The 27697-nt window shown below is 55.4% G+C and overlaps 3 protein-coding genes across 5 annotated transcripts; 2 read left to right on the top strand and 1 right to left on the bottom strand.

Annotated features, from left to right (window-relative positions):
• Positions 1–209: 209 nt before the first annotated feature.
• LOC128900518 (heterogeneous nuclear ribonucleoprotein M-like) lies at positions 210–11787 on the bottom strand. 3 transcript variants are annotated; one of them, XR_008463303.1, is made up of 4 exons: positions 11532–11787; positions 7098–7267; positions 5084–5181; positions 416–4557 (listed from the first exon to the last, which is right to left on the bottom strand). XR_008463303.1 is itself a non-coding variant. In XM_054181748.1 (3 exons), the coding sequence occupies exons 1-3, from the start codon at positions 11732–11734 to the stop codon at positions 345–347; spliced, it is 438 nt and encodes a 145-aa protein (XP_054037723.1). In that variant the 5' UTR covers positions 11735–11786; the 3' UTR covers positions 210–344. The 3 variants fall into 3 exon arrangements, 2 of the variants coding, with proteins under 2 accessions (XP_054037723.1, XP_054037724.1); XM_054181748.1 differs by lacking the exons at positions 416–4557; positions 5084–5181 and adding an exon at positions 210–409 and having other exon boundaries at positions 11532–11786; XM_054181749.1 differs by having other exon boundaries at positions 416–5181.
• Positions 11788–13066: 1279 nt separating this feature from the next.
• Positions 13067–19151, top strand: YJU2 (YJU2 splicing factor homolog). The gene is made up of 8 exons (XM_054182284.1): positions 13067–13185; positions 13729–13829; positions 14125–14269; positions 14620–14754; positions 15111–15292; positions 15815–15935; positions 16916–17081; positions 18205–19151. Exons 1-8 carry the CDS (start codon positions 13162–13164, stop codon positions 18288–18290), a joined length of 960 nt encoding a protein of 319 aa, XP_054038259.1. The 5' UTR covers positions 13067–13161; the 3' UTR covers positions 18291–19151.
• Positions 19152–20451: 1300 nt separating this feature from the next.
• SHD (Src homology 2 domain containing transforming protein D) lies at positions 20452–23647 on the top strand. Its single transcript, XM_054182227.1, has 6 exons — positions 20452–20670; positions 21358–21448; positions 21570–21782; positions 22287–22425; positions 23121–23240; positions 23461–23647. The coding sequence occupies exons 1-6, from the start codon at positions 20452–20454 to the stop codon at positions 23645–23647; spliced, it is 969 nt and encodes a 322-aa protein (XP_054038202.1).
• The last annotated feature ends 4050 nt before the right edge of the window (positions 23648–27697 follow it).

Genomic DNA, 27697 nt, shown 5'->3' with positions numbered 1-27697 from the left:
GTAGTTTACAGAACCTGCTTTTGCACACTGGACTTACAAATTCCGCAAACCACTACAGTGACGTTTTCCAAAACGCAAGTATTACATTAGTATTCCGTACCACTATACATACTGCTAGGGTCCGTGGGTCATTCAAACAGCCAACGCCAACTGAACACAGTGGAAGACCACCCTAACGCTGTTTACAAGGCCCCATCCCACCTCCTCCCCACCCCAAAAAAGCAGCTTTAAGCAATCCTGTTATAGCCACTCTGCATACACACTCTCTACCTTCCTGACTTCGTTTCGTTCCACGCCACCATACAGTTACATTTGTCATGTAGAAAATCCACAGAAGAAATCTCTCAAACACTTACCCTTGACTTTCCTTCAGCGTCCATTAAGAGCTCCACGTATGTTACCTCACCAACTACAAATCAGATTCCAGACGACACATATACCAAGGGAGAAAAGCCAAGAAAACAATGGGAATTTAGAACAATCAACAACCGTGTATGGAGCCTCTGCCTTATAAGAAAGCCCAGAAACACTCCATGTTCTCTAGACCACAAAACTGGACAATTACAGGTATGCAGTAAAGTTTTAAAACAGTTAAACATGTTCTTGATTTTCCTCCACTTCAAAAGCCAGCTATTTCCACAATATCAGTTTCCTTGATCTTTAGTACCCACTCATTACTTGAGGCAATCCAAATCCATGGGAAAGTCTGCAAGAACAAGTTTCCTTCACTTCACATTGGAGACGAGATTGTCTCCACAGTCCAGAACTTGAACAGTTATTTGCTTTTCTCTGGATATTAACACAAATTCCCAAAAAGGGAGGCAGACTGAACCAAGAGAGCAAGAGATCACCAACTGCCTACGATTCATCTCAGCAGGTTTTAGCTGTTTGTTAAACCACAATATAATGAAGTCCACTTTTTAGCTTCGATAAGTAGTATTAAACAGTCTGCCATATTTGCTCTCAAGACAAAATCATTTACAGCAAAAGGCAAAATGCACTGGAAAACCACATCTGCACCTTTCCTCACAAGATTAGGATTGCCTTTTGATGACCACATAACCATATCATGTGCCTCCAGAATACAACTACCGAAATGGCTGCTGCCTTTGAAGTGACTGGCATACAGAAGAATCAAAGAAATTTTTTTTTTTTTCTTTCTGGTTTTAGAAGTCCCAGTTTTCAAGTTTAAAGACAGGAGGACTCCAAGTTGCATTATGCGAAAGGTGGAAAGCAGTCTTTGTGGGAAACCACGACCCAGTCTGAATACCGATAGCACACTTTGAGCAAGGAACTGGAGTCTCACATTCCAGAGTCTACCTCTTCCCAAGGGACAGGGAGAGGAAGAGGTGTTCAGCCTGACCTCCCACAGGACCAGTCATTTACAGGACACCTAGTGTCATTACAGAAAACGAACATCCTGAAAGGTCTTTCTGAAAGCTGGAAGAAAAAGGAATGCTTAATGAAATCACTGCTTTTTTTTTAATCTCCATTTCTTATTTAAAAGAATAATTTAGCAATATGAGCATTCCAGCCAAAGAACAGTTAGCTAGACAGAATAAACTAAAACAAACTCTAAAACATCTATTAATGTTTTTATGAGGATAGTGTTTGAGACCGGTAGAGGGTAACAAGCAAGTCCCTTTGAAAGGGACAGAGCAGATCGGAGTGTTGGATTACTATCCATAGCTTCACTATCTAAACAATACTTGTTGAAATCAAGCCTAACAAAATGAATTCTGTCCTATAATCTGAACAGTATGAGATCATGGAATTGTTTCCACAGGGAAAGGGGCTGTAGACAGCCCTCCTGGACTAGTCCTTGGTGGTAGATGGCAGCCATGCACCAAGTCCAAATATTCAGCATTACCAAGACATTCTGAAGCCATCCATCTCAACAGCAGCAGCCAGAGTCCAACCAAACTTTGATCAAGAATGCAAGTGTGATTCAACAATTTATGCAGTAAGACAACAAGTTCCCAGATTACCTACAATACAAAACCACTCCATTTCACAGAGGCCTGAAGTCGCAGATTAGTCTGTGACTTTGCTCCTAGTAACACTACTGAGCCCCCGGGTTGAGGGCTCTCCTTTCCCAGCCACTAATCGAATTCAGCTACAATTCTTACTTCAGATCCACACAAACACTTCCGAAGAAGTTTGCCAAGCTTGAACATAACATATTAAATACAATTTAACTTTTACTCTTTTAACAAATCTCTGACTTCTGAGCCACAAGATTTCCAGGAGTCCACCACACCAGCAATTTTTTGTCACTTGGAGACTCTAGTATGTGCCAATTTTGCTCAGTGCTTCACATTCAAGCCTTATAGACACCTATATTAAAAACTAAATATACATCTTGAAATAGCTGTTTTCCTTCAAAGGACATCTGAACTTCCTGAAGAGCAAAATTAAAAAAAAAAAAGAAGCCGGGAGGGGAGGAACGACACAAATAGTATAACAGCTCAGTATCCAAGACACCAAGTCCAGAGTACAAACAACTGCAATAAAAATGCATTTTTTCCACCTGAAAAACATGTAAGACAATTCAACACAACACTCCTTCCAGGAGACTATTGTTTGATGCTGGCAAAGGAAACTTTTTTTAAAGAACCTACACTGGGTCACATTTTATTTGGCTTTTTTCTAGATCCCAAGCCACAGTATCTCAGAAATCAGGCACTGGGGATAAAGCAGAACAGCAGACAAGGGCAGCCTACAATAGTGCAGAGGCAATTAAGCCATGGAAAAGTACCAACAGCAGGTATCCACGTTCTAAACCTGCTCCAGAGGGCAAAAGAAATGCACGGTGATCCAGGCAGGTTTTCTTTCTGCTAAAGAACATTGGGCTTTTTTCGGGAAACATATTTTATATCCACAAGTGAAGACACTTCTTTCAAGGACAAGAGACTGTTAGTTAAGGAACTCAAGTTTATTACCAGATCAGCCTCCAAAGGGAGATAAAATTCACAGAAAAAGTTTGCTTGCTCTAAGCCAAGGGAAGGATAATCAAGAGACATGTTCCCCACGGTGTCTTTAAGAGTTAACTTAGAGCAGATGGATTTATTTATTTTTTAAACTTCACACTTGAGAAAGTTCAGAAGCTCAGCATTTCCTAAAACAAGAGGCTGAGGCAGAAATCACTGCAACAACTAAAAATACAAACCAAAGGAATCTCCAACATTGCTTATTACAGTCACTGCTTTTTTTTCCCCCCCCCTCAGAAAATTAAGATGTTCAAGCCAAGTTGGTCTGTCAGCACTCCAGTATTCTCCAGTGACTGTTCAGGAAGCTCAGATAAGTACGTTCATACGGTGACTCAAGGCATGGCTCGGATAGATTCATCTAACTCTAAAGACATATCTGGGAAGTAACTGGGATAAGTTCAAACGTAGATGTCAACTTTGAGGATTCTAAAGTTGGGCAATATGATTTTAATAGTTAGCGACAAACCAAGAAGCTCTGAAAGGCGTGAAAGATGCAGAGGGGCAAGTCTCAGCAAGAGCAGAAGCACAGAAACATAAGAAAAAGAGAGGTAAATGCTTTATATCATGGTGATTTCTTTGGCCTAGAGGGTCAAAACTAAATACTAAGTAGAGAAGGAAGCCTCTCAACGTTATCCAAACTGTACGGATGTCCCATCATCTTCTGAAGTCAAGAACTACAAGCAATACGACTGATTTAAGAGGACCCTGCTGTCAAAAGCTTCGTACTTTCAACACGAGGCAATTCAGAATTAGTCACAGCTCCTCCTTCGTTTACAGTGTTTAAAGCCCGTGACAGGCAACCTCTAAAAAGTTACATGGGGGCCTCGAGCTGGGGAGAGACAAGAGAAACACACTTTATATATGTACAAAGCTTTAGATAAAGGGCAAAAGACAAACATTCTTCCCAAAATAGAGACAGAGGAGAGTTCGCATTGCATTAGGGAACCCAGAAAAAAAAACAAAACATGGGTTATTTTGACTCTAAGAGTCCAGGCAGGAAAGATGAAGCGAAAAGTCTCGTATGTACTGATGGACAGTGCCTCTTTGAAACGATGGTTAAGGCCAATGAAAACAGAGCAACACATCAGCGCATCTACTGAATTAAGGGGGAACAAGTCAAGTGTTGAACAGCACGTCCACACTGTTTATTCATCCTTTTCTCACCTAAAACTTCAGTCTGCAAGCACAATGCAACAGAATCTTGGGCACTGAAACCCAGGGGACTCTCCAGTAACAGCCATCTTCAGGTACTGGAGTAACAGCTGTTAGTACCAAAGTAAAAAATCTGGGATCAAGTACAACAGCAAGAGGGCATGAAGTTACCTCTTTAGGAGGCCACAAAGGCTCCAAAAACTTCTGGAGATGGAGCAAGAAAGAAACCAGCACATGAAGTTTAGCAGCTGCTTTTCTTCAAAATTTAATCTGGGAAAGCTCTGTTGCTTCTTTTCCTCACATCTGTTCACGCATCCAGGTTTCCATATGAAAATTCAAGCATACCTGCTCCGTGCTCCAGCTCTGCCTTAGGTAACCATGGGTACAGGCATGGTAATACAGTCCCTGGAGTGTCCTGGAATTTTTGAATGTGACATGAGCATGGCCTTGACTGCAACTGCTCCGGCTTTGCAGCAGAGCAGAACATAATTATTGCCTCATTTTACAGCTAATCTTTCTCCTTGTATTTTATGCCGTCTTGCTACTCTGGCCAGGAAAAAGGTTTAAAATACGAAATTCTGTATTTACTAAAGGAACCAATAAATAACTCAAATTCAAATACAAGGTCCTTTTTAATCATATGGTATCACCTCACTTATGCCAGCTGCTATGAAGCATTACCATTTTTCTCCCGAAGACAGAGCCATTTGTTGGGGGACAGATTCAGACAGCTACTTAGCATTCAATCACATTTACATTTAGACTCCACTTACATGCTGAAGAACTGCTGCCTCATTCTTCTCCTGAAGCCATTCACCAATTGCCAGTTATCAATGCTGATTACATCAGTTTAGTAGAACCTTGTGTTTGTCAGCCAATACAAGGGAGTTTCAAACAAGAACATTTTTTAATTTCTTTAATAAGAATGTCATACTGCATACCTGTAATTGAGTTTCACCAACAAATACACTGAAATGACTGAACCAAGGCATTACTCTTGAGAGAGATGTCACCTTTAGAAGACTTCAGATGTACGCATCTGAAAAAACCAGGTTGCAGAAATATGAGCAGACCTCAAAGCTCGTGTCTCCTAAACCATACTTACTGACGCAAACCAGCCGATGGAGGTGAACTCCTCCTACGTTCAGCAACCTGCTATGCCATCGCTGCTAACAGCTTACGTCTTCACAACTGCCAAGCAATGGAGCAGTCATGAAAAGCCTATGTTTACCCTTTGTGTACAGATCTGTTTCACATGCTCCCAAAGCCTTAAACGTTTGGCCTGTAATTCTTACACTTACAATCCAAGAATTCTAACGTTTAGATTTTTCCACGGTCACATTCCTGGTTCTTGGAACTACTATGCCTTGTATCAAGAAGTACCGATTGAGCAAGTTCAAGCACAGCACAAGAGCACCAATTTGGTAGAAGTCGGTGACTAATTAGAATGAATCGCAACTACACGGCAAATCTAAACTGCTGTATTTTAACAAGCAGTCCCAAAAACCAAGAACAATGCTTCTCAATGTTTAGCATAACAAGCCCTGCAGACAGAATGAAGAGGTTTCAATGTTCCCCTAGGAGTATCTGCTGGAATGAGTAGCTGAACAGCAAGGCAGGAAACAATCTCACACCGGACTTTTCCATCCACGTGAACTGGAGAGAAACCACAAGACACTTGGAACGGAATTCAACATAGTACTTAAAATTAGACATCTACACATACAGATACTCCTATTAACCAACGTATCTGGTGTAGCAAAGTGAAAGCATAGTTTAAGGCAAGGGATCATTCTTAATTAGAGCCTGTTGAAGCAGTCTTTAAGACTGTAATTCTTCATATTACAGAAAACCATTACTAAATCTCAAGCATCAACATTTCACAGCCTCTAATTATGAAGTTTCCCAGGGCTTACAGTCCTGAAATTCATTACACAGACTCAGTTCCATTTTGCCTCCAAAAGACAAACATTTTAAAACCCTTTGGAAATTTGTTTTCCCATTCATTAGGCCACACCTTGTGAACACATTAACTATCATCCCTCACCTAGTCCAAACACAAGTGAACACTGATCACTATTTTGTGAGACATTTATGACTGATACTATGTATTTTAGAAGTGACCCACAAGAGGAACGGTTGTATTATTCACTCTTAATGTGTTTTGAGATACTTTTGCGATGGAGAAGCTAAGTATTTTCTTGCCACTCCGCTGCATTTCCAAGGTGACTTGAAAACTACTAAGCTGGGCATCAGCTTAAAGAAATAACACTACATTTAGACTTGTCACCACCTGAGAATAGTCAGCTCAATTTCTTCAGCTTCTTCAACAGATGAAGATGCTACAGCCAACAAACTAAGGCAGCTCCCATTCACATGGGACAGTTAAAGAGAAGTGGGGAAGAGGGAAACACCGCAAACATGATTTCCAAAGCCCTAACTGTGTTGCAGCACATGCCAAAGTACAAACCCGATTCTTCTTTTTTGCAGGTCACCCTTAAATACATTTTACTGCTACCAAATGGCAGTATGGATCTTTACCTAAGCACAAATCACTACAAAGTTTGGGAACACAGCTCTATATACACACAACAGATCAGCAGTAAATAACTACCTCTATTACCCAAAAGACATTAAAATGCTTCATAAAGTTTTGTTGCATATCAAGGCTAAAGTCTGATAAAAGCCTCATTTTCCACCCCCCTAAGAAAAATACTCTTTTAAATCTCCGATGAAGCACTATTAGCTGTATACCAACATGCCTATAAAGGAACTATCCACCTGGAAGGCTGCCAGGGAGCAGACGTTGTGCGATACCCAAAAAAGGCTTCAAGCAGACCTTTTACAAAACTCATGTCACTACGTCCACCCAGAACTTCAACTCTTACGTTTACAAACAAAGTCAGCCACAAGAAAGATGACAGACATCACTTGGCCACCTGAGTTGTACATTACCTTTCTCTTTGACCAGGTCTTTCAGAGATTGCCACTTCACATCAAATGGAATATTTGTAATAAAAGCTCGGTATCTTTTAGCAGGATTAGCATATGGCTCAAAGCGATTTCCTCCTCTTTTGACACTTTTCTCTTTTCTTTTTTCATTTTGGCTTGGTCGTTCACCTTCACTGCAAGCAAAGAAAGATAATCACACACATTAACTACTCTGGCATTTGATCAATGTCATACCACCTCTTGGAACATAACTTGTTACATTCTTAAAACAAAATAAAAACTTGCAAAGTTTCATCCATTCACATTATCTGCAAAACCATACGCCTTTCAACCAAAGCTGGTACACGGTGCTACATGGTACCATGGTACCAGTGCTACATAGTGCATTGTAACAAAGATGTCCGAATAGCAGACAGCTTATACCATCAAGACCCACTATTTTCTCCCATATTTATCCAATGTAACCAATGTTTTCCATTTCACAAAATGAATCTCTTTGAAGGTGACCAAGCCTCCCTCCCTCTCCTCATGATGCTCCAGACCAGACATCCACCCTATTAGTTTTCTCCTTGGCACACTATACTACTTAAACACCTTGAAGTCAAATGATACATTGACCCACTACATTCATAGTCTTACGACTAGAAGAATTTTAAGAAAATAACCCCACTTCTAACTAAACACTCAGGTCAACCACTCTTACCTAACAACACTTTTTTTCTCCTGCAGTTAATACAGATTTTGGACAACACAAACATAAAGCCTCTGTGCATTCCAGCAAATGTATTGAATAGTTCTTTTAACTACTCCAGAATAGCAGCTCAAACAGGTCAAAAATTAGAAAATTAGAAATGAAGACTATTTCTCAATTAACCTAGATGACCATCAGGTCTTAACAGGACACAAATGCCACTAACACTATTCAAAAAAAACCCAGCAGACTGAAATACTTCAGCCTGACATGATTTCCTTAACTAATCCAGTTAATCTCCTTGTTCACTTTGTGCTGGTTGAGAAGATGCAGAAATACATCTTTAGAAAGAATTCATGAGAACACATTAGTCAAAAAAGCTGGCAAGGTTTCTAAAACTTATCTCTACATACACTGAGCTTTTGCTTAACTTTAAGACCTATGAAGCCCTGCAAAGCCCAAGCCACACCAGAAATTCTGGCTCTGATACAAACACGCTTCTGTGCCAACGCTGTCCATTCCTTTAGAACCATTTCAATCGCTGATCAGATACAACAGCATGCAGGGAAAATAAAAGAAACAAATATGCAGATGTCTATGAAGTTTTATATTTGAGTGGGTTCCTACACTTTTTCAGCCACAAGGCTACATCAGAAGCAAACACACAAAAATATTGTATTTTATGGATAAAGCTCTAAGTATGGGCAGTATAGAAAAGAAGTCTAAACTAGAGAACACTTTTTTTTTTTGATGTACAACATTTATTTCACCAAAAAGTGAAGTTTTTAGACTCTCCCTCACTAAACTTAGATTAAGGAAGTAATTAAAAACCCCAAAATAGATTCAAAATAGGACAATCCGTCTAACACCTTAACTTCTGTTTGGATGAAGAAATAGCACAAAATTTAGTGCTTGTGTTAAAAGCTACACCCAGTTTTTATGGTTACTCCTCAAACTGGAACTATTTACATTCCCCCTGGGTTGAACTGCTGTATAACATGCTTCGAAGTAATGTGGTATGATGCCGACGTTTTTTTACAATCCTGCCTTTAAGGCTCTCAAGTCAGCTTAAAAAACACCTCAAGCTTTGATAAATCTGTAAAGAACTCAGACAAGCCACAGCACCTGCCATTGAAGGCGAGCATTAGCCTAGAACACATTCCTTATCAAATTCAGTGTAAGGAAATCCAGCCAGGTCTAAAGAAATGTCAAGGAAACTACTTCAGCTGCAAAGTTTTGTGGGTTCTTTTTTTTTTTCCTTCTTCTTCTGCACAATTTCAGACACCACCTCCATGGGTTTCACACACTGAAAGGACAAGCACAGGCAGGCCCAGGTCCACAGAGATTGCCTGAAAGATGTGGTTACCAAGTTCGGAAACAGCTGAGCATTTAGAGCTTCTTTTAAGGGAGTTCTAGACAGCAGGAAGGAATCCACATCACCTCCAAAATACACCATGCCTGCCTGTGAGTATCCCTAAGTTGGAAGGCCAGGCAGGATAAAATTCCCACAGCAGCTTTGCCCATCCCAGTAAGGATCCACTCTGAGTAACTGTGATCCATTTACACCAAGACTAATGCAAGATCTACAAAAAATAATGACTTAAGTAGTAACTTTCAGATGATACTTCATCTGCTCCGATTTTTTTTCCTTAGGTTGCAGAACTGAAATGCTTTATCGAGACTAAAGAAAAATTCTCCTGTTTCTGAAGCGTGTAGAAGGAGGAAATGAAAGGGAAGCTCTTATTTCCTCCAAACAAACAAACTATTATGCATGTTCCTCCGCAAGATTTCTTAAACATACCACCTAGACCCAACAAGTGTGCCAGAAATCACAAAGAATCAAAATCCAGGACATGCAGATCCTCCTTTCCCCCACCCCAGGACATTCAAAATATGTTCACGTGAACGTTGGCACTACCACTGTAGATGTGTTAGCTTTGTCACACGGAGCTTGATATTACACATAGAATTGCACCTACATAAAATGATAAGCTCTCTGAAGAAACTCCAAATATAAAGGGGGCCGGAAAAAACAAAAAAAACCAAAAAAACCAAAAAAAAACCAACACAACAGAACGAAGCAGACATTTCTACTTCCAGAAATAAATTGTCTACTCATATAAGACAAATTACTGATTACATATTACCTAGAGCTGCCAGCTCTGCTACAGTTACCAAGAGTGAGCTTTGAGGTATAAACTGAATCTAAGCCATGAACATCCTCCACGTACCACCTACCCAACATGAGGAGGTGAGAAGATGATGGGGACATCCTTCCCTAGCCCTGGCTAACATATTACATGTCACTCTATCAGGTGCCATTACGGCACTGGGACCCCTACCCTCCCGGATCTGGACTATCTCAGCTCCTGAACAGGCATGCCTGCTCCTGCCTGGCAGGATGGCAACAGAAAGAGCTGCATATGTCAATAATTTTTCAGTTGCCATAAGCACAGTTTAACTGTTTTGTGTTGGAAAAAAAAAAAAAAACAGATATGGACATTTTTTTACCCAAAGCCGTCTGCCTTCCTCGTCATGTAAAACACAATCCACAAACTCAGAGGCAGATGAGAGCAGTTTTTTCAAATTGAGACACACCGCCATCTCCTCACCATACAATCAAACTGGCCTCTGTTACTCAGATTTGTCAGCTCTGGGTCAAACTACAGATAAGCAACATGCCTGGACACAACAGCCTGCAGCAACGAGCAGCCTGACTGACACACAGCTATGCAACACACCTCAGGAACAGCAGATAAACACATCTGACCTCAAGTCTGAAACCTTACTCACTGATCATCAGGTTCAAAATGCTGATTCTTATCTCCACAGCATTTAAGGCCTGGGGCCAAAAATTAACAGAGAAAAATGTATTCTTTATTCCACAGATTTGGCATTAAAAAAGCTTTGCTAACCATGAAATTTTGCAAAATGAGGTAAGCATTAACATAGGAAAGTGACAAGCAGCTCGAACTTTTTCTGCTTATCATCGTCATATTTACAGACCTGTTACAGTATTGAAATCCTTGCAGATTTTCTTTAAGTTTCTGTAACATTCTATTGACATCAGACACACAACCCTTACTTAGCACCTGGTAACGCTTTCAAACCCTCTCTCGCTCTCCAGGCATTTGACTCTCCTGTTCCTAACCCACTCCAGAGGTAAATCATGAACCACAAAACAGAGCACACCTTATTCCAAATGCTGCAACAGTATGAAAGATGACTGCCTGACAAAAACCTATTACAACCTGCCATTGACAGAGTTTAAAGTAATTAACTTAGATCATCAAAACCCACCCCGCCGGCACACCTATACCTCCAGGGGAGGCTTTAAGTTGTCCAATAAGGCCCAGCAAAAACGCTTCCTAAGCGGGATAGGCAAAGATTCCCCTGGCCGCCGAACACGGGGCCTCCGCGTGCACTAAGCACCAGGCCAAAGGACGGGCTCCTTCCCCGCTCCGGCCTCAGACGGCGGGAACCTCGGGCCGCGCCTTCCCGGGGCGGCTCCGCGCCCGCCAGCCTCCGCGCCGCAACGGGTAGGCCCCGCCCGGCTTCCCGAGCCGCGCCTGGGGCCCAGCTACGGCTCCAGCCCCGGTAGAGGCCCTGGTCCCAGTCCCGGTCCTCCTCGCAGCATCGGCGGCGGCCCCAGTCCTTCCCCGGCCCGGCGGAGGCCAGGCCCGCGGAGGCCGCATGCGGCGCAGCAGGCCCAGGCGGCGGCGCGGCCCACACAGCGGCCACCCTACCTCTTGGGGGGCGCATCCCCGACACCGCCTGCCCCGTTAGGTGCTGGTGGCGGAGCCGCCGCCGTTGCCGCCGCCGCCACCGCCGCCGTCGTCGTCGTCGTCGTCGCTGTCGTGGTCGACGCCGCGGCTGCTGCTGCCGCCGGCTCCTCCATTTTGCCGCCGGCACTTTCCGAGGCCGCCGCTACCGCCGCCGTGGCCGCCATTTTCCCAACGCTGCGCCTTTGTGTGGAGCAGAGCCCGCCCCGCTGGCTGCGCGCGGGGAACGCCGGGACGGCGGCGGGCGGCAGCGGCGCCGCGCATGCGCACTGCGGCCGGCCCGCTTCCCGCGCAGGGCGGGCGGGAGCCTGAGGGGGCCTGAGGGGTGGGCAGGGGTCTTGAGGGGACGGCGGGGTTCGTGAGGGGATGGCTGGCCTGAGGGGATGGTGGGAATCATGAGGGGATGGCAGGGGTCTCGAGGGGGCGGTGGGGTCTGAGGGGACGGTTGGCATCTGAGGGACGACGAGGACATGAGAGGATGGCGGGGGTCTGAGGGGACAGCGGGGGTCTTGAGGGAATGCCTGGCCTGAGGGGACAGCAGGGGTCTTGAGGGGACAGCAGGGATTTTGAGGGGATGGCGGGGGCCTGAGGGACAGTGGAGGACCTGAGGGGACGGTGGGGGTTTTGAGGGGATGCCGGAGTCTGAGGGGAAACAGTGGGAATCCTGAGAGAACGATAGGGGTCTGAGGGGATGGCGGGGGCCTCAGGATGACAGGGACCTGAGGGATGGACAATGTCTTGAGGGGACGGCGGGGATTCTGCCCCTCAGCTCCCCTTTGGGGAGATGACCCCCCCCCCCCTACAGTGCTGCCTCCAGCTCTGGAGCCACCAACAGCAGAAGGACACGGAGCTGTTGGAGCGGGGCCAGAGGAGGCCCCGGAGATGCTGGGAGGGCTGGAGCCCCTCTGCTGAGAGGACAGGCTGAGAGAGCTGGGGGGGTTCAGCCTGGAGAAGAGAAGGCTCCGCGGAGACCTTCCAGCCCCTTCCAGGCCCTAAAGGGGCTCCAGGAAAGCTGGGGAGGGACTCTGGAGCAGGGAGGGGAGCCACGGGACGAGGGGGAAGGGTTTTAAACCGGAAGAGGGGAGACTGAGATGAGATATTGGGAAGAAACTCTTTGCTGTTGACCCAAACCACTCCGTGATTGCAATGGGCCGTGGGGTGCTCTGGGAGCCCCACAGTGGGTTATTTCTTTGCGGTTCATTTTTGTATAAAATACAGTAATAAACTAGAACCCCTGAGTAAGAAACCCTCAGCTACAAACTCAAAACAATAAACCGTAAGTTAAGGACTCCGAATCCTCAGTTTTAAGCAAGAAATACGAATCAATTCCCTTTGGGAGCAGAGCCGGGCGCTCTCCGGCTGCTTCCTCCCCCCCCGGAACCTCTTCTCCGGCCGCGGCGCACCGGCGGACTCACATCAGCGGGCACAGCCCACTGACAGATGGCTAAAACAGCCAATAATAAACGAGTACCCGCAGGGTCGGGGCCCGTTGGACCAATGAGAAACAGAGGCAGGAGGGGCTACCTGCCGGAAGTGGGGAGCGGTGCGGGGGACGGTTGCTGGCTGGCACTGGCAGTTGAGGGAGGTCGCAGCCATGTCGGAGCGGAAGGTGTTGAACGTGAGTTGGGGGGGGGATTCCCCGGCTGCGGGGTGCTGAGGCGGGGGTCTGTGATCGCTCTGGGTGTCCCCAGGTCGGGCTGGTCCCGGAGAGGCTTCCCTCATCGCTGAGGTTGGTCCCCAGACTGGGGGTGCCAGGTGTTCCCTGGGCGGTTGGGGGGGTTCTGAGGCGGAGGGGGTCCCTGAGGGGACTCTGGGGCTGGGAGGGGGGCGGTTGGGGTGGGATCCCCAGGCTGGGGCTCCTGGCAGCGCTTGGAGGGGGCTGACGGGCCAAGAGGGTTAGGCCCTAAAATCATGCAAGGGTTGGGGGGCTTGGGGCCAAGGATGGGCAGACGGACAGACAGACTGACACTTGGCTCTGGTGGGGGGTCGTGGACGGGGTGTTTGGCACTTGAGCATGCCTGTTTGGTAGGGACATGCTGGCTCCTGCTGTGTGGAGCTGATCCCTGAGGCTGATATGGCAGCCGGGAGCCTGCCCGCCGCGGTTCACACTGCTCTGGGTGACTGCGCCCAACACTCGCACGTCTCTGCTCTGTCTCTGTAGAAATACTACCCGCCGGACTTTGATCCTGCTAAGATCCCAAAGCTCAAACTCCCTAAGGACCGACAGTATGTGGTGCGGCTCATGGCCCCCTTCAACATGCGGTAAGAGGGGCTGTGCCAGTCAGAAGGAAGCAGCTGTGGAAAAGAGGAGTTTGCGTAGGAATTGTTTCACCTCCGTATGCTGCAGCAGCCGTTAGAGGTGACACAGACCAGAAGAAAAGGGGTGAGGGAGAGGGAAGAGATGCTGGGGGTGATTTTGGGGTACTGCATTTCCAAAGGAGAAAATAACCATTGCTCAGAACCTGGGCTGACACGGCCTGAGGATCACTTGGACTTTTCTTCGTCTGTTTATTCTCTTTTTCTCATGTGTTATGGACTTTTCTTTCTCCTTTTCTAGATGCAAGACGTGTGGTGAATACATCTATAAGGGGAAGAAGTTCAACGCCCGTAAGGAGACTGTTCAGAATGAGGTGTACCTGGGACTTCCCATCTTCCGCTTCTACATCAAGTGCACACGTTGTCTGGCAGAGATCACTTTCAAGGTGAAATATGTTCTGTATTTTCTGCATGCTCGCTTTCTGGGGAGGCAGTGCAGTCTGTGGATGAGGATGGGTGCTGGCCCGATGGGAAGGAGGTGTCCCAGCAAACATGTAGTCTGACCGTCTGCTTTTTGGTGTGCCTTCCCTTTTCATTGCTGTTCATAGTTCTGAAGTGTCTCGCCTGTGGGTGGGCTGCAGCACATCAGCTGGAGCAGAACAGAAGGCCGTGGGGGATTGTCTACTCTGTGATGTGAATGAACTCAGGAACTGTTTTCATGCAGCTCTGGAAGTGGCCACAGGATGGCTGGAGTAGAATTGCCCCAGCTGATTTTGCTGTCTTGTGTCTTCCTTAGACAGATCCTGAGAACACAGACTACACCATGGAGCATGGCGCCACTCGCAATTTCCAAGCTGAGAAACTCTTGGAGGAAGAGGAGAAAAGAATGCAGAAGGAGAGGGAAGAGGAAGAGCTCAACAATCCCATGAAGGTATGACAACGTGCGTTTCTCTGCGGGAGGCAAACCTCTCTTCTGTCCTGGCTGGCTTTTCCCAGCAAAGGAGGTGATTTTGTAGCCGTTGGTTTAGTTCTCCAGGCTCCTGAGGTATTGCTGTGCTCTGGACAGGCACAAGCCAACTCTCTGCCCTCAGGAGGTTTCCCATTGTGCTGAAACTTGTGACAGGCTGCATGTTGCCCCCGTTTTTCCTGTCCTATTAAGACACAAAAATGAGGATGATGATGATCCTCTTAGTGCTTCCTGCCCCATACTGGGTGGGGAGGGGTTGTTGGAGATTGCTAGTAGGCTCTGCTACCTCACTTTAGCCTGGCTTCCCTCTGGTCACACAGGTCTTGGAGAACCGAACCAAGGACTCCAAGCTGGAGATGGAAGTTCTGGAGAACCTGCAGGAGCTGAAGGAACTCAACCAGCGCCAGGCAAATGTGGACTTTGAGGCCATGCTGAAGCAGTACAAAGAGTATGAGGAGGAGCAGAAGCGCAAGGAGCAAGAGGAGGATGAGCAAGAGATGAAGTGAGTGGGCTGGAAACATTCATGGGTGTGTGAAATCGGCCACGCTGGCCCTGGCCTGGCAGGGCTGGGTCTCACCCTTCCCTCAGCACCCCAAGGGAGCTTAAGAGAGGGCCCTGCCTGAGTACCCTGAGTTCACAGGAGTTGTGTGGGTGGGACCTGGTCCTGAGTGGGCTGTGAGGAGATTGGGGACAGTTTATCATGGCAAAGTGTTTAGGGAGGTGGAGGGGTTTTGGTATCACTGGCCGTCTGATGGGGAGACCCGGGCTGCTGCTGCAGGGGCCTCACTACCCCTGGGAAGTGTCCTTGTGTGGAGAGAGTTTCTGCACCTGGCTGAGGCTGCATTTCTCAACCTTTGGGCACTGCTTGGACATGACTTCTCAAAAAGCACCTGAGAAGGTGGATCCCATTGCGCTGCTGCTGAATTCCAGCTCCCCACAGGCATGGTGCACAGCCGGCACCGCTCAGCGCGGCGGTGGAACAGAGCCAGCTTTAACCCTCCGCACGCGGCCTCTCTCCTTGCAGAGCCATGCTGGAGCAGGCCCAGAACCGGCGGCTGCTGGTAGACTCGGACTCCGACGAAGAGCCTGAAAAATCAAACACAAAGCCTGTGGCCAAAATGAAACCTACAGACATCTTGCAGGAGGTGAGTGGGGGCAGAGGCTCTTCCACCCACCGCACCTCTTCCCCCAGCCCAAATCTACTGTCCTGGGCTGCGCTGTTTTGTCCCTGCTCTGTGCAGCCCTGGAGCCCTAATGCCTGTCACGCATGAGCAGCTTACAAAGCCTGTGTCCCTGTGCACTGGGCTGAAAGGAGACAGGGATCAGTTGGTGATTTTAGACCGTGTCTGCTGACAAAGGCCAGGAGGGAGCTGCCACTGTCCTTGCTCGGAACGTGGCTTCCCTTTCAGCTTGAAAAGAACGGGCTCACCTATGCCTTAGTCATACTTCAGGCACGATTTCAGCACTCTGAAAATTACAGCAATGAAACGACTGCCTGGGACAGCCTCTCCTTTGGTTTTGTTTTGTCCGTGTTGGAGAAGCACGGAACAAAAGGGCTTTCAGTGCCCAGCTTGCAGGGGAGGGATTATCCCCACAGACAGGCCCCTGCACTGCTGCTTTCCGATGTCGATCCCTGTCTGCGGGGACCTCTGTCCGGTTGGATGAATCAAAGCTGCCGTGTCTCTAAGCCGGGCTGGGGTTAATCTGAGCAATGTTCCCTGGCCCGGCACTAATCCCCGTGCCTGGGGGAGTTTGATTCAGTGGCTGGACCACCTGCAGGCACACAGTCCTGGCTGGCAGGGGTTGTGCGGCCCTGTGGCATGCATCTGGCTCCTCGGCGTCCCCGAGCCAGCCTGTGGCTCTGCAAGGGTGGATTTAACTGTCACAGGCAGTGGGACATTTGTGTCCAAGGGCTGTTTTGCATCCATTTAGATCCGTATCCCAGTTGTTTGTCTAGCTTGTGCCAGTCGCTGTGGGGGCAGAATACCCACCTTGGCTGCTCCAAGCGGCCATCATCACATCTCGTGTGCTTTGTGCTGCTGGTTTTACAACTCCTCCTTCTCCCCTGTCCCTCTGCCTCCCCTCCAAGGCCAGAGCACCCTAACGCCCCTTCTCTACTCTGCAGGACCCTCAGCCCCAGAGTAAGAAGCTGAAGACGGAGAGCTGGGAGCGGAGTGTGGGCAAATTGAACACCAAGTCCCAGCTGGCCGGGCTGGTCACAGTGAAGAAGCAGAAGCCGGGCCCTGCCCTGGCTAATGGGACAGAGAACCAAGGCACCGCGGCCAACACCGGTAACAGCCCACGTGGGGATGGGGTGGCCTGAGCCGGGCCATCAGGGCGGGTTCTGGCAGCACCCCGGTGGCCTTTAGTGGTGTCTTCAGAGCCTGAATGCTCTCAGGTCAAGTCCTTGCTGTGGGATAGATGGGGCCGTGATGGTGTAAGAACAGGGGGTTGTTCCTGTTTCCAGGAGATCTGGTGGAGGAGAGGTTCCTTCCTGGCCTTTGGTGGTCAGCAAAGGCCTTGGAGACAGACTGTCAGGGCCAGAAGCTTTAAAACAGTGTCTCAGTGCGCAGATACGATGCTGGGAACCGTCACAACAATGAGATAGGAATGTAAAAGCAAGAAAATTGCTTTGGTTTGGAGCCTGACTATAAAACCTGCCGAACTGTTAGGAATTCGGGACCTTTAAAGAAGTGGTGAAAACAAGCAGAAAGGCTTTCTACTACCTCATCCTTCACTGCCCCAGGAAGCCAGGGGACCCATGGATTTGGGGAGGGAGCTGATGAATTGATTGGTTCTGGGATGATTGATCCTAAGCCTTTGGCTTAGTAAGTCCCTCCGCCCTCAGGGGGTCCCTGGGGAACGACAGCTCTTGTAGTTGCCCCGTTTTTGATACGCTTTTCCCCAGCCACCTGCTCCTGGCTGCTGGCAGGGTCTGTTCAGCCAAATTATGCTGGAGGAGCTGCCCATCATCTTTCAAGGACTCGGAGCTCCTCTGCCCATGACGTTGCCTCCCGCTTGCAGCTGGCAGTTCACGTGGTCAGAGCCGAAAATCTGGCTCCTCTCTTCCCTTCCAGTGGCTGAAATCTCCCAGGGGGTTGGGGAGGGAGAAGGGGGTTTTGCAGACCTTGGGCCAACCTCGCTGCTTCTTTCCATTGCCGCAAGGTGGGAGCAGGAGGTTCCAGCCGAGGGGGCGCGGGGTCTCCTCGTCCGTCCCATTTAACCTTGCTATACTCCTTGGGATTCAGGCTGGGGGGGACGAGGCACCGCTCGCTCTCTGGCTCCAGCTGCCTTGTCTGGCGCGGCAAGGCAGGCTTGTCTTTCCGCGCGGCTGGTTGCGCTGAGCCGGCGGGGTTTTGCCAGCATCGGGGAGGGCCCTACCTGATGGTGTCTGCTCTCTTGCTCGGCTTCCAGGCTCGTTTCCCACAGCAACGGGCACCACGTCCTCTCTCGGCTTGTTGGGGGCGTATTCGGACAGCGAGGACAGCGCGAGTGACTGACGAGTGGTGACCGAGCCAGCCCAGAGCAGGGATGGCGGGCTGTCCCCCCTCCCAGCTGACAGCAGCTGCTCTCCAGAGCCCCGGCACGGAGCTGGCATCGCAGCCCTCGGGCCCAGCGGGGTTTCCAGGCCATCTGGAGTCGCAGCGTCTTCACCTGCCTGACCCGGGGTGTGCATCCATCCTCTGACGGGGAGAAGGCTGCGGCGGCCCTTGCTGGCTACCACCACCCGCAGACTGAGCCCAAGGGAGGGTATCGCAGCCAGTGGAGAGCCCCAACACTGTCCCAGGCTGGCTGCCTCCAAACCCAGCTTCCAGCCAGCCCCAGAGGACGGTGTGTCCCAGCCCTGCACCTGTAACGTGTACGGAAGCGACGGGGGTGTCCGGGACTGTGTAGTTTCTCCGTTCTGGTGGTGCCCACCGCCCTCACCCCCTGGGTACGTCACCCACTGACCCTCCCACGGCAATAAAGGGACCTGGGGGCCTCCCTTCCCTGCTCACTGTGTCCCTGCAGGGGGAAGGCAGGAGCTCAGCACCCCTTTTTAGCCATGGGAGGACCCACCACCACCACCTTACTGGCCCTAGGTGTCTCCTGACCCCTCTGTGGGGCTCAGATCCCGAATCCCCCGTTGTTTTGCTGCCGGAGGTGACACATTCTGCAGCGTGGACGCAGGGGGCTCATCGAGCCCCACGCTGCGGGGACCGGGCTGTCCTGGCCAGGCTGCCACCACCCTCCTTCCCCTGCCCAAGTCCTCCTGCACCCCAGCAGCTTGGTGACAGACCCCTCCCCGCCGTTCGGAGAGTGATTGGGTTTGCTCGGCTCCCCAGCAGCCGCCACCCGGTAATAAATTGGTTGTGTCAGAACCCGTTGCCTCTTTATCTTCCAGAACAGTAATTTGTCCACGGGCAGCAGGTCCTGCCCGTGTGGGGCTGGCAGGGGACATCCCCAGGCACCCACACCCCCATGCTATGGGTCCCGGCACCCATCACCCACCCTGGGGGGGACCACCTGCCCGATGGCGGGGCTCGCTCCGGGGCTCTCCTCGCCTACGTCTCTTCCCTTCCTCCTTACGCGGGCACCCACCTCTAATTGGCAAGCAGCTTCTCGCTAATTAACCCGCTCTCAGAGTCTCACAAATAGCTCTCTGGCGTGGGGCTGCAGGGCCGGGGGCTCGGGGGGGAATTTCTGAGAGCTGGGGAGAAAAGGGAGCTCCCCCCGCCCGTCCCCATCCCAATTAGCATTCCTCGCACGTGCGCTGTAATTAGCCTCTTCAAATATTAATGCTGGATATTGGGCTCAGCCCCGGGGTTTGTGTTGGGGGTTTATGGGGATCCACTCTGTGGGGCTGGCAAAGCCGGGGGGGGGGCCCTGGCCACACTGTCCCCCCCAGATGTGTCCTGTGCCTCTCCCCCCAGCTCCATGTAGCCCCCCAGCACCGGGCCAGGATCCCGGGAGGGACCTTTGTTCTGGGAAGAGACAATAAAAGGCGCCAAATCAGGGGACGGCTGGGGGGTCCCCGGCCCTCCTGCCCCCCCAAGTGTGGTCCCTGAGGCTCCCCCAAACCCCGGGGCACAGGGGGAGGCAGGGCCCCCCTCCCGATGAGCTCCCTGGGGGGGGGGGTCCATGTTCCCCCCACCCCCCTGAAGCTCCCGCGCTCGGCTCCCCCCCAGCCCTTTCCCTGTGCCCCGACCCCCCCAGGGGCAGCCCCGGGACCCCAGAGTGGCCGGGGGGGGGAGAGGTCCTACAGCCGGTGTGACACCCGCCTGTGTCCGGGGGTCCTGGTGCCCCCCCCCACACACACACACATTGTCACACGGGGGGGGCCATCCCGGTGTCACTTGGGGGGCACTGCGACCCCCGTGATGGCGGGGACGGGGGGGGGGGTCAGCCCTCCCCTCCCGTGGCTCCTGCCGTGTCCCCCTTGTTGTCCCCCGCGGGGTGTCGGTGTCCCCCCCCGCCCCGCGGCGGGTCTCGCCCCCCCCTCCCGCCCCGTGCCGGTTACCCCCCCCCGCGGCGAGGCGGGCGCTGGGGGGGGGATTGGGGGGGGGGGCTCAGGGTCTCCGGTCCGCGCCGCGCGCGGCGGCGACACAAAGCGGCTCCCGGCGGCGGCGGCGGCGGGGGGGTCCCGGCGCGCCCGCGGTGCCGGTGCCGGGCGGCCCCGCCATGGCCAAGTGGCTCCGGGAGTACCTGGGCCGGGGGGCCCGGCGCTCTCCCCCCCGCCCGCCCCAGCCCGACTACAGCGGCGGCGAGCGCCGCCCCACCGGCACCGGCAGCGGGGCCCCCCCCGCCGCTCCCCCCGGCGCTGCCCTCCGCGGCCCCGCTGCCTCCCCTCGGCACCGGCTGGTGCGGGTGGGGGGCGCGGGGCCGGGCCGGCTGGAGCAGGTAGGAGCGGGGGACACCGGGGGACACCGGGGGGGCAGCGGGGCAGGACCCGGACAGAAGCTCGGGGACCGGGGCGGGGGGCGGCGAAGGGACCGGGGGGTGCGGTGGGAAAACCGGGGTGGGGGGAGGCTGGGGAGAGGAACCGGGGGACAGCGGGAGGACGGGGGGGGCACCGGGAGGACCGGGGAGCAGGACCCGGGGGCACGGGGGGGACCGGAGAGGTGCGAGTGGGGCACCCGGGGAGAGCGGGGGGGGGGGGGGGTCGGGGTGCGAGGACCGGGGGGCACAGAGGGGATGGGGGGGGGCGGAATGTGGGAACTGGGGGTGGGGACAGAGAGGGGCTGGGGACAAGGACCGGGGGTACCGCAGGGGACCGGGGACGGGGAACCGGGGAGAGCCAAGGGGCCGGGGGGGCAGCGGGGCACCGGGGGGAGGCCCCGGGGTCACTAGGAGAGGGAACTGGGGGGGGCTGGGGGTGGCGGAGTCACTGGGAGAGGGGGAAGGGGAAAGGGGTCGGGGGACAAAGGGACCGGGTGGGAGGGAGCGGGGAAAGGGCTGGGGACATCCATATCAGCGACCTGGGGGAGGCTGCGGGGGCCTGGGGAGGGGACCCAGGGACTGGGGACCTCGGGGTGGGGGGTGGGGGGGCAGTGGGGATCCCGTCCCACCCGGGACACCCACCCGCAGGGCCCCGGCGAGAGCGAGTACTCGGAGCCCTTCGAGGGGGAGCAGGACCCAGCGCCCGAGGGGGGCTGTGAGGAGCCCGGCGAGGCCACAGGTGGGTGACACCCTGGGCACCCCCTCCCGCCCCCAACACCCAGCCCCGGGGGGGGTCCCGTGGCCGGGGTGCGTCCCACCCGTCCTGCCCCGCTGCCTCTCCCAGCCCTGCCTGTCCCCAGGGTGTCCACGGCAGGGCGAGGGACGGCGGGCGAGGCCGCGGAGGGGACCCCAACTCTACGACACCCCCTACGAGGAGTGGGAGACGGCCGGGGAGGGCCCGGGGGTGCCCCCCGCCCGGGAGAGCCGCCTGCCCCGCGACGACGAGCGCCCGGCCGACGAGTACGACCAGCCCTGGGAGTGGAAGAAGGATCACATCTCGCGGGCGTTCGCAGGTGACAGCATCCCGGGGCGCTGGGTGCCACCCCGGTGTCCCCCAGCCCCAGCCCCCGTGGGTACCACCCTGGGGTCCCCAGGCTCCACATCCCCCAGCACCTGTGGGTGACACTCCTCAGCATCCCCTGGCACCCCTGCGTGCCACCTCTTCCTCCCATGACCCCAGCATCCCCCAGCACCCATGGGTACCACTCCTGTCCCCTACCAGCCCCACCATCCCCCAGCACCCGTGGGCGCCACCCTGGGGTCCCCCAGCATCCCCCAGCACCCATGGGTACCATCCTGGAGTTCCCCAGCCCCACATCCCCCAGCGCCCATGGGTCCCACCTCAGGGGTGCAATGGGACACCACAGCAAGGAGGAACCGTGGTGGGGACATCTGGGACATCCCTTTGTGCTCTGGCTCTGAGAACTGGTGGTCCGGTCCCTGGGTGCCCCCCAGCAGCAGACACGGGTGCTGGGACCCCGCAGTGGGGTGACACCCCCCTCCCTTTGCCCCTGCAGTGCAGTTTGAGAGCCCCGAGCGTTCCCCCAGCCTGTCCCGGCAGCTGCCGCAGCCCCCCCGGCCCCCCACGGGTGCCAGGCCGGGCTGTCCCCCCAGCCCCAGGCACGTGGACACCTCGCTGCCCCTGGAGAAGCAGGCGTGAGTCTGGGGGGTGTCACTCCGTGGGGTGGCATCAACATCCTGGTCACACATCGTAGCATGGAGGCAGCCCTCTGGGGTGGAGGGTCCCCCACAGATGGGTCCCCATGGTGTGGAGGGTGTCCCATGGCATGGTTGGGTGCCCATGGCATAGAGGGTCCGCATAGGGTGGAGGGTGCCCATGGCATGGCTGGGTCCCCATGAGGTGGTGGGTGCCCCATGGTGTGGTTGGTCCCTTTGACGTGGTTGGGTGCCCCATGGCATGATTGGGTCCCCATGGAGTGGAGGGTGCCCCATGGCATGGCTGGGTCCCCATGGAGGTGGAGGGTGCCCCATGGTGTGGTTGGTCCCTTTGGTGTGGTTGGGTGCCCCATGGCATGGCTGGGTCCCCACGGCCTAGAAGATCCTTATGGCGCGGATGGTCCCTTTGGCCTGGATGGATGCCCCATGCCGTAGATGGTCTCCGTGATGTAGAAGGTGCCCCATGGCACAGACACCCTGTGGGGTGGATGGGTCCTTGTGCCACCAAGGGTGCCCCCATTGCTGAGGGGTCCAAGTGGGTGAGGATGGTGCCCCATGGCATGGAGGGTGCCCCACAGCGCATATGGGCCCTGGGGCCCCAGTGCTGTGTGGTGGGGTGCCACTTGCCAGGTGCTGGGGTGCCACGTGCCAGGGTGACGCAATCCACCGTGCAGGTGGTACCACGGCCCCATCGGGCGGGCGGGCGCCGAGACGCTGCTGGCGCTGTGCCGCGAGGGCAGCTTCCTGGTGCGGGACTGCGAGACCAGCCCTGACGACTACTCGCTCTCGCTCCGGTGAGCGCGGGGCCAGGGGGAGCGTGGGGACGGCCCTGGGGACAACCCAGGCATGGGGGGGGTCCACGGGAGGGTGCCTGGGCAGGGGGGCTGCGGGCACGGTGCTTGCGTCCACGCGCTGGTGTGTGTTTGCGTGTTCCCCCCGTGATCCATGTTGATGTGCACGTGCATGTGGTGAGGGTGGCCCGGCCGTGCCTCAGTTTCCCCTTCCGGCCCGCAGGAGCAGCCACGGCTTCGTGCACGTGAAGCTCACGCGGACGCGGGAGCAGCATTTCGTGCTCGGCCGCGCCGGAGCCGCCTTCCCCTCGGTGCCCGAGGCCGTGCGGCACTACACGGCGCGGGCGCTGCCCGTCCGGGGCGCCCGCCACCTCTCCCTGCTCTACCCTGTGGCTGCACAGCCCCTGTGAGCCCAGCGCCGACGGGGACCCCCCAGCTGTGCCCCCCAACCTGGTCCCGCAGCGAAGCCCTCCCCCCCCCTCATTAAAAGGCGACGTGCAGCCCCTGCCCGCTGCGTGCTCTGCGGCACCAGGCATGGCGACGCTCTGGTCCCTCTTGGGGCTGAACTCTATGGTACCTCCAGGGGAAGGCATGGTGGCCCTGCCACCGGTCCCGGCCTGCTCCCACCGGGTGGGGTCCTGCCCTGGTGCCTGCTCCCGCCCCCCCCCTCCAAAGAGCCCGGAGATGAGGGGGGGTGTCTGGGTGCGTCCCCCACCCACCGCAGGGCCCGGCCTTGGGGACAAAGTGTGGGAGTGACACTGCTGGGGGTCACCTGCACGCCAGCCCGCCCACACGGCGGGGGCAGGACGATGGCGCTGGCACCCCCCCTGGGGGGGTCCGTGCCGGGGGGAGCGGGTGCTTCCTGCGTGGTCGGCGCAGCCCTCGCGTGCTGGGTGCCGGCACGAAATGAGGCCATGGGACCACAGGGCGGCTTCTCTGGCCCGGGGGGGCTGGTGGCCAGGCTGGGTGCTGCGGGGGGGACACCGGATGGCGTGGGGGTGGGTGCTGCAGGCGACGCACGGAAGACAGCGAGCGAGCGAGGTGGCAGGATGCCGCAAAACAGCTTTTTGGGGGCTTTTCCTGCAGAAAAGCAGAGATGGGGGGGGAGGATGTGTGTCCCCCCCGGCCGGGATTCGGTGGCACGGTGGGGTACGGCGCTTCTCAGGGCCGGGGGGCAGTGGGGGGGCCCCGTGCCCGCTGCAGCTCCCCCTGGTACATGCTGTTCTCCATCACCGTGGGGGGTGGCAGCAGCTTCTTGGGGTCCCGCGCCGAGCGGGGCAGCATGTTCATGTAGATGACAGTGTCTGTGGGGGGGGCAGTGGGTCTTGTGGGGGGGGCGCAGGGCCAGCCATGGCCAGCCCTGTCCCCCGAGACACGGTGCGGTGGCTGGCACCGCTGGGGGACCCTCTGTGGGTCACCCGGGGGGAGACATTGGGTGCCCCCAGCCCCGGGGGTGTCTGGGGTGAGCCCCCATGAGCGGGTGGGGGGCGGGGAGGGGGGTTACGGGCACGGGGCAGGGTACGAGGGTAGGTGGGCATTTGGGGGGAGGAGAGGGGTGTGGGGGTGTTTGGGCATGGGGCAGGGTGGGCACGGGGACAAGTGGGGACGGGGCATTGGGGGACGGGGTTACCTGAGCTCCTGCGGCAGCGCCGGTGGCCGAGGACGGCCAGCCCCAGGAGGAGGGCTGTGCCCCCCAGGGCCCCCGCCAGCCCCCACACCAGCCCTGCAAGCACACCCAGCTGGGGCCACCCCCTCGCCACCGCTGGCACCCAGGCACACGGGCACCGGGGTGGAGGGGACAGCGGGGACAGCGAGGACAGCAGGGACACACTTACCCGCCTGATGTCCTCCATCTGCTGGTGCCAGTGAAGGGAAAGCAGTCAGGGATGTCCCCGTCCCCATCCCTGTCCCCATCCCTCCTGCACTGTGGCCCAATCCCAGCAGGCACCTCCCTCCACGGACCCCATCAAGCCCCACGGTGATGCCACCTCCCAGGGACCCCATCAACCCCTGCGTGATGCCACCACACAGGGACCCCATAAACCCCTGTGGTGATGCCACCTCCCATGGACCCCATCAGCCCCCACAGTGATGTCACCTCCCACGGGTCCCATCAACCCCCATGGTGATGCCACCTCCCAGGGACCACACCAACCCCCATGGTGTTGCCACATCCCAGGAACCCCATCAAACCCCACAGTGATGCCACCTTGGAGGGACCCTATCAACCCCCGTGGTGATGCCACCTCCCATGGACTCCATCAACCCCTGCATGATGCAATCTCCCAGACTCCATCAACCCCCGTGGTGATGCCACCTCCCAGGGACCCCACTCAGGCCCCCAGGGAGGAGGAGCAGAGCAAGGCCCCCGCGGGGTACCTGTGCTGACACTGAGCAGGGTGCCGTTGCCGGTGGCCGTGCCGTGGTGGGGGATCTCAAGGGTGACCCGGCAGAGGTAGCGCCCGGCGTCATCCCCCTGTGCCTGGCGGAGGCTGAGGGTGGCCCGGGGGGGGTGCCAGGCCAGGTGGAGGCGGGGGGCGCAGGGGGCGGGGGAGGCGAGGGCAGTGGGGTGCAGGCGGGTGGCACACAGCGCCCCGTGCCCCCCGTCCTTCACCCATTCGAGCCGCAGCAGGTCCCAGGGCTCGGCCACCACCACCCGGCACCCCAGGGCCACCTCGTCACCCACCATCACCCGCACCTCCCCCGGATCCTGGCTCACCTGCAGGGCGCATGCTGCCGGGAATGGCAGTGGGGTCACTGGGGGGGTGTCACCCACCACCCCAGCTGTCCCCAAGGCCACCCATGGGGCTGAGGGTACCAGGAGCCAGGCTTGGTCCCTGCACATCCCCCCTCACTGCGGCCACGCGCTGCTCTGCACATCCTTCTGTCCCCTTCCTGTCCCCATTATCTCTGTCCCCATCTTGTCCTCCCCGCCTCTGTCCCATCCTGTCCCCACACACGCTACCTGACCCCATCCTGTCCCCCTCCCCATTGTCCCCCCCACCCGTCCCCAATGCCTCCATCCTGTCCCCCCGCCACAGCCATGTCACCCACCTCTGTCCACCCACCCAGCCCCATCCTGTCCCCATGTCTGTCCCTCCCTTTGTCCCCAGCCCCTCTCCGGTCCCCGCTCTGGACAGACATCCCCAGCAGCTGTGGCCATCGCACAGGGACCAGCATGAGCCCCACGTCCCCCAAAGGGCCTGTCCCCAACCCCACAGCCCAGCCGCTGTCACCTCTGTCCCCCCAAGCCAGCCCTGTCCCCCCACTCACCACCAAGGAGGGGGATGATGACCCCGAGCCCCCACATCCCAGGGCCAGCCCAGCCACCCTGCTCCGAGGGGCCACGTCCCACCATGGGGGTCCCTGTCCCCAAGCTGTCCTGGTCCCCGAAGCGCCGCTGTCCCCACAGTGTCCTGGTCTCTCGTCACCCAGGTTGACTCACTGTGACGCCACGGCTTCCTGCCACTGCGCTCCGCAGCCCAGGGGAGGGGGAAGGGGACTGGAACAGGGACCAGGATGGGGACAAGGGTGGTGGACACCATCCAGAGCGAGGGCAGGGGATGGCACCACCTTGGCCCCCACCTCAGCCAAGGGGATGACTCCATCCTGGCCCCACATCCAGGGACATGCAACCTGTGGACCCCCCCGGGACCGCCCCTGTGTGGTGGGACACATCCTGACCCCAGAGCAGAGCAGGGGGCCCATCTTGGGGGGGTGGGGGGCCTGTACTGGGAAGACACCCTCCTCCCACCCCGAGCATGGCAGTGCCCCCCCATCAGCACCCCTGTCCCTCCTGTCCCCACCTCCCCGGGTGGTGCACCTTCTTTTTTGCTGGGTGTGAAAAATCCTGACTGTCTGGGGATGGCTGCCACGGCGAAGGCACCGGGAGGGAAAACCCTGGCTCGTTCCCACGCTCTCTGGGAGCTGCTTCCATCACCCCGAGAGCCTGGGGGCGCCGGGCTTTCCTAGAGATCCTGCACTGGTGGAGTATGGATGTCCTCAGGGGACCTGGGACTGAACAGAGGCAGCTGTAGGGACAACCCCCACCTGAACAGAGGGAAAGGGACGGCGGAAGGGACGGCGGAAGGGACGGCGGAAGGGACGGCGGAAGGGACGGCGGAAGGGCACTCTAGAGCATAAGAAAGTCTTCAGGAAGCAACATAATGGGAGCGAGAAGGGTCCTGAGCGGGAGCAAGGACAGCAGAGGGATAAGAGGGATTGCAGGGCCATGGGGGGCACCTGCTGCCCGCTCTCCTCGGCCTCGCAGGGCCATGGGGGAGCCAGTCCGAGGGATGGGGAGAGAAAGAACGACCAAGAGCAGGACAACAAGTGTCCTGGTGGTGATCAGCCCCACGACAGGAAGATCTCTCAGCGCTGAAAGCAGATCGTCTCTTTCCTTTACTGCCTTTTACGGCCCTTGCGGGAGGCACGCTGCCAAAGACTCTAGAAACAAGAAA

Source organism: Rissa tridactyla, chromosome 22, assembly GCF_028500815.1.
Source record: "Rissa tridactyla isolate bRisTri1 chromosome 22, bRisTri1.patW.cur.20221130, whole genome shotgun sequence".
NCBI lineage: Eukaryota > Metazoa > Chordata > Aves > Charadriiformes > Laridae > Rissa > Rissa tridactyla.
This window is presented reverse-complemented; position numbering and strand designations above follow the sequence as displayed.

What these genes read in the sequence shown, in the direction of transcription:
- LOC128900518 (XM_054181748.1), bottom strand. Translation starts at nt 11,734, where the DNA reads ATGGCGGCCACGGCGGCGGTAGCGGCGGCCTCGGAAAGTGCCGGCGGC. An exon ending in GGGGATGCGCCCCCCAAGAG is followed by an intron (nt 7,268 to 11,531) that starts GTAGGGTGGCCG and finishes CTTTGCTTGCAG; the next exon opens with TGAAGGTGAACGACCAAGCC. An exon ending in AGACCTGGTCAAAGAGAAAG is followed by an intron (nt 410 to 7,097) that starts GTAATGTACAAC and finishes TCTGATTTGTAG; the next exon opens with TTGGTGAGGTAACATACGTG.
- YJU2 (XM_054182284.1), top strand. Translation starts at nt 13,162, where the DNA reads ATGTCGGAGCGGAAGGTGTTGAAC. An exon ending in ATGGCCCCCTTCAACATGCG is followed by an intron (nt 13,830 to 14,124) that starts GTAAGAGGGGCT and finishes CTCCTTTTCTAG; the next exon opens with ATGCAAGACGTGTGGTGAAT. An exon ending in AGCTCAACAATCCCATGAAG is followed by an intron (nt 14,755 to 15,110) that starts GTATGACAACGT and finishes CTGGTCACACAG; the next exon opens with GTCTTGGAGAACCGAACCAA.
- SHD (XM_054182227.1), top strand. Translation starts at nt 20,452, where the DNA reads ATGGCCAAGTGGCTCCGGGAGTACCTGGGCCGGGGGGCCCGGCGCTCT. An exon ending in GGCCGGGCCGGCTGGAGCAG is followed by an intron (nt 20,671 to 21,357) that starts GTAGGAGCGGGG and finishes ACCCACCCGCAG; the next exon opens with GGCCCCGGCGAGAGCGAGTA. An exon ending in GACTACTCGCTCTCGCTCCG is followed by an intron (nt 23,241 to 23,460) that starts GTGAGCGCGGGG and finishes TCCGGCCCGCAG; the next exon opens with GAGCAGCCACGGCTTCGTGC.